Source organism: Hypomesus nipponensis, chromosome 14 (assembly GCF_054491055.1).
Source record: "Hypomesus nipponensis isolate SF chromosome 14, ASM5449105v1, whole genome shotgun sequence".
In the NCBI taxonomy this organism is placed as follows: domain Eukaryota; kingdom Metazoa; phylum Chordata; class Actinopteri; order Osmeriformes; family Osmeridae; genus Hypomesus; species Hypomesus nipponensis.
In genome coordinates this window covers 14,993,840-15,003,602 of record NC_140374.1, presented here as the reverse complement: position 1 = coordinate 15,003,602, position 9,763 = coordinate 14,993,840, and the positions used below count along the sequence as shown (strand labels likewise).

General features: G+C 47.1%; 1 protein-coding gene across 1 annotated transcript; it reads right to left on the bottom strand.

The window, feature by feature from the left end:
* Nucleotides 1-5,932: 5,932 nt before the first annotated feature.
* On the bottom strand, nucleotides 5,933-9,286 carry LOC146258771 (uncharacterized). Its single transcript, XM_084672840.1, has 4 exons — nucleotides 9,128-9,286; nucleotides 8,600-8,816; nucleotides 7,551-7,742; nucleotides 5,933-6,879 (listed from the first exon to the last, which is right to left on the bottom strand). The coding sequence occupies exons 2-4, from the start codon at nucleotides 8,805-8,807 to the stop codon at nucleotides 6,584-6,586; spliced, it is 696 nt and encodes a 231-aa protein (XP_084528966.1). The 5' UTR covers nucleotides 8,808-8,816; nucleotides 9,128-9,286; the 3' UTR covers nucleotides 5,933-6,583.
* Between the last annotated feature and the right edge of the window lie 477 nt (nucleotides 9,287-9,763).

Here is a 9,763-nt window from a genome sequence, read left to right as displayed (position 1 = left end):
GCTGAAAGCTAATGGGGGCTAGAGAGGAATACACCTAAGAGTCGTGAATACAAGAGTACGCCTATGAGTGCAACTCCTGAGTGCAACTCCTGTCTGAAAAGGTCCCCTCTCTTGTCCACACCCGTCTAGGATCTAAGTGAACTGCCGATGGCGTCGACTCCCACTGTCTGTCCCCTCCTCCATCCCTCTTCCTGAGAGATGATTTGGGAAATGACTACTCGAGGAGGCGGGCCTCCGATGCGCAGGCATCCGTCAAGGCAACCTGCCTGACTCCCTCTCGCCACCTCTCATTCCCCCCTCATCCGTCTCTCTCTCCCCGTCTCTCTAGTGCGTCCCCCTCTTCTCACCCTTACCTCCGTTTTTTGCTAATAATCATTAATGGGGTTATGGGAATGGGAGGGCTTCATTACTCATCATCCCCTCTCGCTCTCCTCCAGGTAGGTGCCCCTGTAATCACACAGTGACAGCCAGGGGACAGCTGAGCTGACGGATGGAGTCTGGGGGCCTTGGAGGGGCGGGCTGTGTTGCGTGACCCTGTTTGACTTGGCTGGGCTTGTGCCCTCCTGTTCTGACTGATGGAGCCTTAGTGGAGAGCTGGAGCACACAAGACGGCTGCGTTTGTCTTTTACAGGCGAGAAATTTGCGGTTAAGCTCGGAGAGAGAGGGGAAAGAAGGTGTTTGTGTGAATGTGTGTGTGTTTGTGTGTGTGTGTGTGTATGAGGGCTGACCCATAAGGAAGTGAGCCCTGCGTCTAAGAGAGAGGCAGACCGTCCAGATGGGCCTGATCCTGTCTCTGTAACCCACATGAAATTACACCCTAAGCCGGCTCCGGGAACACCAGGGCAGACTGGGGAATATGGCCCAGTGTCTTTAATCAAAATAACAATGCTCTTTAATTCTGTGTTAATTAAATGTAGATTTCCCCCGTGTGAGGAGGGGGCTCCCATGCTGCCAGGGGATCCTGGCTTGGTAAACACCCGCTCGGTAAAGTTGTTTTTTGTTTAATCATGTATTAGTATTGTCTTCGAAACTCACATTGATTTACACAGCCGTTCTGTCGGCTGGCGTACAATTGCGTCACAATAGCAAACTCGGAAAGTCGAGCACACATCCACTCTCCTCCCTGTCCCTGTCTCTCTCTCTCTCTCTGTGTCTCTCTCTCTCTCTCTCTCTCTGTCTCTCTCGTTGCCTCTACGAGTCGGGAAGAGTGAAAAGAGCAGAGCTGTAGTCTGTCATCTCGAACCCCCCAGTGTCCCTCGTCTCCACTCCCAGCCAGACAAATGGCCCTGCTCCCACACATGGATCCACGTATTATACTCCTGTCCTTTTAACTAAAAAGTCCATTATTGGAAATGCCATTATGACCGTGGCCTTTTCACTGCTCAGACGGGAAACAATGGAGCTTTGACACGGACTGATGCCGGGCCGATTTAGAGTGACTGATCTTTAAACTGATACACAGTTTTGATTATGCAAGGATGGAGGGGGAGGGTGGTATTATGTAATGGGATATGGTGATATCGGACGCTTGCGAAGGTGGTGGGGGGCTGTCATTTGCAGGGCTGAATCCTGTGTGAGACCAACTACGAGAACAGCTGGTGGTGGTAAAAGTTTGATCAAAGCCACGGTGACTCATCGAACCTAGCAGGAAGCAGATCAATCTGCCTACCTAGGCCTCTCTCACCAACGTGTTCTTCAGAGGCAACTCGGCCCCGTTTGGAAGGCACATTCAGCGAGGTGACGTCACTCCCAAAGCAAGCAGAGCAACACTCAGCAGAGATCAGCCAATAATAATATCTCTGCTCAGCCTCCTGTCAGTGCCTGCGGGCAGTAAAAGAGAGAGGATGCCTCTTCTTCCTATCACGTCTGTGCTGTGTGAGTGCCCCATTTACAACTGGTGTGGAGCCACATCAGTTTTACAGCTCAAGAAAACTGTAGTTGGACTACGATGCAATGGGAAGCGCTGTTGAGATAGGAATGAAGTTCTAACATGCTCAACTCTATTCTTTATTTGTGTTTCCACATTCACCCAGTCTACATGTCATGATTCACCTTATTCACCCCAGGTAGACATAACACCAGTGCAGTCAGGTACTTCAGCCTGTACTGTAAACAGAAGTGTAGTTAATACTGCAAACAGGAGAGTAGTTATTACAGTAGAAAGGTAAGTAATTACTACAGTAGATTCCGAAACATAACCACAGAGACTTATGATTGTGGAGGCCTGATTGTGAATAAAACAGTAACTTCTTGTTCATAATGTGTGAAAAGGTGTGTGCCTCAGCAAGTGCACACCACATTAGCCATCAATCACTTAGTACTAAGTAAAGAAATGTGTTGGTCTAGATAGCTGCCTCTCATAGTAACCACTTCTCCCTCCCAATCCCCTCCCCTTGCTCGACTGTTCTCCTCCCAATACCACTGTCATTGTGAAAGACAGTGTGTGACTTCCGCAAGTAGGGCATAGCCCATTATCACAAATAGGCCTATGAGTAACTTTGCACCACTTGTCTCCAAAGCAAGCACACTCTATATGCAAAGCAGAGTCTTACAGTTAAAGTAACTGGCACCGAGTGATTATATTTGTAATTTAATTTCCTTGGTCACAGAGAGATAAGCAGGGAGACAGGCTGCAGGTGGCGGAGGGATGAATAGAAGCCGGAGAATGAAGATATGGCCCTATTGTCTGGACAGAGATGTCCAAATGGAGAACACACGCGCGCACACGCACACTCACATGCACAAAGCACCCAAACATTCATTCTCATTGTGTCTTCCAGAATGGATTCGATTTTGGCATATGCCTTAAACACACACACACACACACAAGTCAAGCATACCCTACAATTGTGTTATTTTCGAAACGAAAACACAGGTATTCTCAAACAAAAACTCTCTCTTTCTTTCTCTTTCCCTCTTTCTGTTTCTCTCTCTCTCAGTTGCTTTGGAACCGAATGTTATCAGCAGGGGGTCTGGGAGAGATGTAGATAACATAGAGTAAAGGCAAGTTTAAGATTCTACACAAGAAACAGACAGTCCTCTCTGAGAAAAAGGATGGACTGAAGGACACCAGGATGCAGGGTGAGCTCGCCTCACTCCCCCAGCCTGTCCCCCTCTCCAGCAAACAGGACCAAATTTAGATGAAGTCCCCCGACATCCCCGTTTACAAAGAGTGACCGCTTCTATTGAGTGGAATTGAAGGTAGTGCGCCGAGCAGACTGCCTATGTCTACTCTTTACTGCATCAAAGCTGGAGCAGGGCAGCGGGTTAGCCAGTACAGCTCTCAAGCACCCCTGAATGTGTCCTCTAGGGTTGGAGAGGTGAGGAGAGACAGGCAAGGAGAGTGTCTGGTGTTAGGGATAGAAGGGTGTTGGGTTTGGTGGGAGAGAGGTCGGCAGGGATGGGGAAGCTAGGAGAGAGACTGGGGGTGGGGTGGACGGTAGGTAGAGAGAGAGAGGCAGGGACGGAGAAAGTAGAGAGAGGGGTGATTCAAGAGAAGGATGCAGCAATGGAGAAGCAGAGAAAGGAAGGGCGGGAGGGGTACCGAGAGAGAGGCAGGTACAGGCAGGCAAGGAGAGAAGGTCAGGGAGAGAGGAAAGAGGATGAAGACTGGCTGTTAGTAGATGCTTAACAGACACAACAAGTCCCAATTTGGCAAGACTTCAGGCACTCCATGTGAAGCTACAGTGACTCGTCACATCTGAGATCCTCTCTCCATTTCTCCCCGTTCCCTCTCTGATCATTTGCTTTGTGTCTCCCCTGCTGTCTTGTCCTCGTTTGCATTTCTCCTCTGTCTCTGCTCTGAACAAAACAGCGTTAACCTGTTAGAGAGGTTGCAATTATTCCACATGAATGGTATAAACTACATCGAAATGAAACTGTAAAGAGCATCGAGTTTTCACTTTGTTTCATAATTTATCGTGCTCTAAGACCCAGCCAAAACAAACCTGACTTATTAAGTAGCCCAGTGAATTCCGACTCCAACCAAATATTCGGAAAATACTTCATCATTATTTGTAGACACCGAAAATATCAAAGTATGCGTGCATGTACAAATGCACACAAACACACACACATACACAACAGTCCATTCTCTGGTATTTGTATTACTCATCAGATGAAAGCATAAAAGAAAGACGCTTTTTTCGTTTTCACTTGCATCCTGTCATAAGTCTCATGTCAGCACAGGTGTGACATCAGCACCACCAAGAGGCCAAACAGGAAAACAACACTCAATTCCCCCTCCCTCCCTTTCTCTTTCTCTTTCTCTCGCTCTCCTTCCTCTCCACTCCATTTCTGGAACACTAACTTACAGCTCTGAAAATCTGATTAGGCCTGTGTCGCATTGGCAGCAAGCGTCTTTATTTATTTATCTTGATAAACACGCGCACACACATACACAGAAACACACATACACATGCACCCACACACGAGCACACGTACACAGGATTGGCACTGCAAGGCTGCATAATTAGCAGGACATGGTTGTGTAATTGGTCTCTAATTGATAGGACGAGCCACAGTGAAGCCCAGGCACTGTTCAACACGCGTTGCCGGGGGCAGCAGCACCACGCTGGCAGGCGGGCCATTCAATCATACCGCCCGCCATGATTGATACTATTGTGGCGTACACCCTCTCTCTCTCTCTCTCTCTCTCTCTCTCTCTCTCTCTCCTTCTCTCTCTCTCTCTTTCGCTCTGCCTCTCTCTGTCTGTCTTCACTGGCATGGTCTGTCTCTCTCACTCAGACTCTGTTTGTGTGACTGTCAACCTCCTTCTGTCACTCTCTACCTCGAGGGAAGGGGTGAGGGGGGGGGGTCTGGATGACATGGGATGGGGGGGCCCCTAGGACACAGTGTTGTCTTCGTCGCCCCCCCCCCCCTCCCCCCCCAATGTCTCTGGGCAGGTAGTGCGCAGCTGTAGAGCTCCTCTACACAGGACATAAAGGACAAGATTCACATTGCGACATGACGAGAGCTGCTCTGAGCTGCATAGCTACATGACATGAAAGGCCTACTTAAGGAGCAGAGCCACATCTCTCCTCATCTCAGGAAGCACACTCAGAACAAAGAGCAAAGAGACACGCGTGGATGCAAACGTCATCCTCCCATCTATTAAGGACGTGAAGAGATGGCGTGCACCCCGGCTGAAGATGTTATGAGATCGGGATACTCAAGCAGGATGACCTTCAAGGATTGTTCCCTGATTCAAACACCAATTAAAGGCTGCAGCCCCAATGGTGAATTGAAATAGAGACTAAAATCCTCTATGGATTTAATAACATCCTCATTACCAGGCGCCAACAGGGCGGAACTGCCTTTAATTAGACCAACACCTGATTAATGCCCAATTAGCTGAGTCAGAGCGAGTTAATTTTCCTTCACTTTGGGGGGGTTCAGACTGCAAACGCTGGCACGCCAGCACCCTGCTTCCCACTGTCTACCTGGGGAAGGGAGTAGGGTAAACAGGGACTTAGAGGACTGGAGGTGGGGTCAGTCTAGTCCAGTGGCTTGGCAGAGCTGGAGGCAGCTGGCAGAGACATAGAGGAGAGAACAGAGGAGATGGGGAAGGCTGGCAGGAGGCTGGCAGGACAGTCTACCCACAAAGCTCCTCTTAGCGGAGAAGAGGGAGGTAAACATGGCTTTGAAGGGCTGGAGTCTGGAATCCAGAGCCTCAGTACAGCTGAGGGCAGTCACAACCTAGGATGAACCGAAAGCAACCCAAGCAACCCGTCAACGCACCATGTCTGAGCCAGGTGCAGTTATGTGTGCAGCTTTATCCTGTTCACTGCACAGATACACAAAATATTAGGACTCAGGGTAGCTTAGACAAAACTATATAGAATTGATGGATACGATTATGCTCACACCATTTTAAATGTCTTAAAATCATGTTCGACATACATACAATGCTGTACATTCTGAGAACGAGACTATATTTAGAGTTTTGTAACATTTAAATCATAGGTTTACATTCCTATAAGAATATAATATCCAAAGGAGCAAGTGAACAATATTTATCATAGATCAAGCTAACATTGACATGAGTGTGTTGACATCCTTAATATAGGATAGAAAATAGAAAAAACGAGCACCTTTCATAGTATTCATTCTACCTTTGTTAGTGATATCACAGGACTGGTAAGAAAAAGATCACATTTGAAATGTAGGTCACATGGCACTGGGAACACCAATGGACTGACTGTGATAAAGAAATACAAAGACATCAAATCATTCTATGCTATTGTCAATAAGTGTCAATGAAGGCTTATAGTTTTACTGTTTTTACATTTCTTAGCTACATGTAGAAGCTTTAGAAAGAGGTGGTTTTCCCACAATGAGCCAGCTCTTGATCCCCACAAGAGGGCACCAGAGGAGCACAAACGTTAAACATTTTCCATATTGCAGCTAGTCCAACAAGGAATAGGTGTCCCAATAGACTCATTGAGATGATTCCAGCAAAGTCCAGACAGACAGAAACTCCAGATCAAACTTCCGAGTCAATTCTTCCAATGGGGTATAGAGGGACAACTGTGGTTGAGTCCCTTGTCGTCGAGTCGTCAAGCTTTTACCCACAATCCTTCACTCAAGGCACAGAGACGATCCTCCTCAAGTCTTTATTAGTCCTTTTGTTACCATGATTATGACCCTCACTGAGAGAGCGGATGGCGTATGGCAGCTGGCTCTCCTTTTGCCACAACATCAGTTCACTGATGACGTCTGGGACAACACACTGCTCCACCAGGAAGACCATGGGCAGAACCACCAATAGCAGAAGCCAGCCCAGGGCCCCAAGCCAATAGGAGGAGCCCAGCGAAGTTAGGGTTATGTCCAACCAGTGCTGATAGGTGAAGAGAGCCCAGCTGAGAAAGAAGAAAAATCCTGAAGAAAGAGAAGGGATTAAGTGATGATTCAAGTGCTTCGGCGGAACACTTCAATCCTACAATGTCTCTATCCAACACACAAGGGGGATATTTAATCAAAGTATCCGTTTTAATATTTGAGAAATGTACACCTATTGTTAAACAAGGACCTCCCAATTGGGGGCTTGCACACGCCTGAATGTGTATGGGCTCACACTGATCCTTCTATTAGTAGCAACCACAGCGCTGACAGTGCCAATTTGGGTCAGTTTTTTGCACAGTATGTCCTTTTGTGTTTTTCCTCAACCACCACAGAGCTTCCTGTGCCACAGATTTTTCCTCTGTAGCAAATTTCCAATAATAGGATTAAAGTAGGCCATTAACAACAACAAAAAAATTCTCCTTTGTGGGCATGACTGCAGTTTTGCATAAAAGCTTTCAGAATGGAAGTGGTCAACAGAAATTGAAGATAGCTACCTTCTTGTCGACCAAAGTTTTGAATATATATCTACATAATGACATCTACTTATGCCAAGGCAAGAAAGCCATTCTCTATGGTCAGGGAACATTTTCACTGCAGTCTTTCTCACAGAAACAATCATGGCCGTTGTTGGTGAGACCCAATTCACCCAAAGCTCTACCACTAAGCTACATCCATCCCCTGGAGTGTACTGGAGGCCCCGTACTGACCAGTGGGTCCCAGGGTGAGGAGCAGCAGGGTGGTGGGGTACAGAGCCTGGCCAGCCATGAGCAGCGAGCGGGTGTTGGAGTAGGAGCGCACCGTCCGGGAGGTCCAGCAGAAGGTGAAGACGAGACACAGAGCCCCAGAGCTCACCGCCATGAGGAAGGACAGGACCGCAAACACTCGCTCTGCCTCCAGGACTGAAATACACACAGACACACACACACACCAACACGCATTGAGGATAGCGACTCGTGACTGTATAGTAAGTGACATACGATTTTGGTCTCAGACAGACATTATTAATGATGTGGCTGTGCTCAACCTCATGCTTTTAGCACAATTTGCATTTCTTCATGCTACAGATGCAGGCATGTCTATACCTGCCTACTAGAAGTCGTTGCACACCTGAATCTGAGAAGCAAAAACTAGAGAATAGCTTACTGTTTCATTACAATTCAAATTACTGTCTGAATCAAAATGTTTCATTAAATCTTGTAGTTTCCCGTGATTCACTTCAATTCTATATAAAAATGGCCAGGATTTAGTACTGTTATCACAGAATGTAGACACCTCCCCGATACATTCCGATCATACAATACTCTGCTACAGCAGGAGCAAGTTCCCACCTGTTCATGTATTTGTAAACCTGTGCAATCCAAATGTACTGGAGGTCGGTCCAAAACCTTAACCCTGAAGTCACATAAACCCTAACCCTACTTTGTTGCCTCACGCTGTACTTCTCTTCAACTATCATCAACTTAAATTATTTGTATTGTGCTTATTTACCTATGTATGTATGTATGTCTGTCTCTATGTATCTATCTATCTCAACACAAATAATCATTATAAATGACTATGTTTCAGTTCTTTATCGTATATCTTTGCCTTAGGTGTTATCACCACTGTAAGTGTTATCATCTCTGTGAGTCAGTCATACACGATACTTGGAGATAAGAATGTTCTCAAAGCTACAAATAACAACCAACTATCTCACAGCGCTGACCAAGCTAGTAGTTCTAGGGATCCTGACAGACGTCCAACAATCTCCACTCACCGTTGAAGAAGAGCCCCTCTGAGGGTCGTCCAGCCGGCTGGGTCTGATCTGCCTCTGTGGCATTCCAGTGAGTCCACAATCCCTTGTCGCCCAGCCAGCCAGGGCTCCACACAGAGTAGGTGACACACAGGCAGCCCAGGAGGCCCACCGTAGACTGGGCCAGGCGATATCGACTCCCAGAGTTCTCCAGCTCCAGCTCCAGCTTCATACTGCTACACTGGTGGGGAGAAGAGAGGAGATGGGGAGGTAAGGTGGAGGGAGATGGAGGGAACCAAAGGGGAGGGAGACAGGTGGAGAGGAAGCTGTGAGAGGTGGAACATCCTACCCCTCACAGTAGGTTTTCTGTTTCTACCTTAAGCCAACGTTTTGCAAATGTTTTATCCAAAGTGTTTAAAAACGGCAACAGTTTGACATCATTCGCTAGTATATCTTTTTTGTTGTTGTTTGTTTGTCACACATCTAAACATCTGAAGTTTTAACAAATAGAAAGTGGCTAACCAGCAGACAGGATTATAACAGTCATTTTACCTTTAATCCTGTTTGAAGAACAATAAAATCTTGTAGACAGAGGGTGTAAACTTGAACTCTTGAACTGTGTTCTTCAGTAAGTGCGTGCTTTGACAGTGATGTTTGGATTATGCGCGAGCTACTTAACAAACCGGAGATAAGCGACTGTCAGTGGTGACATCAACGCCAGGGAACAAATAAACCTCCTACAGTGAGGTGGAATATGACACTGTAGATCTTTCCCTCCGTCTGTATGGCACTGCCCCGCCCCCGGTACTCCCCCATCGAAGAGATGGAAACTACCCACCCTCCCTCCCTCCACCCGACCCAGCGGCTGACTTCCCCCTGAATCTCCAGCAGTGACACATTACGCATCATGCAGCAGGATAGTACAATGATCTGTCTAAGAGTCCTGCATCACCCAACGTTGGTGAGACGGCCACTGTCCTTTTCAAGTAAAGCTTTGTTTGTGAGTGAAAACAAACACTGTCATGTCGTTTATGAATACGAAAGTTGATTTAGTAAACAACTTTCGCGATGCACTGCCGATTTATTGACATCATGACGAACCCCAAGACCAGAGGTTAGGTTGGACCAGATCGGGTCTTTTTATGTGGGGGCTACAATCGATGAAAAGCTTGATTTGGGGCATGAAAA

Coding starts and splice junctions, on each gene's coding strand:
- LOC146258771 (XM_084672840.1), bottom strand. CDS start 8,807: ATGAAGCTGGAGCTGGAGCTGGAGAACTCTGGGAGTCGATATCGCCTG. Junction 7,743..8,599: donor AGAGGGGCTCTTCTTCAACG/GTGAGTGGAGAT, acceptor TGTGTATTTCAG/TCCTGGAGGCAGAGCGAGTG. Junction 6,880..7,550: donor CCTCACCCTGGGACCCACTG/GTCAGTACGGGG, acceptor CTCTTTCTTCAG/GATTTTTCTTCTTTCTCAGC.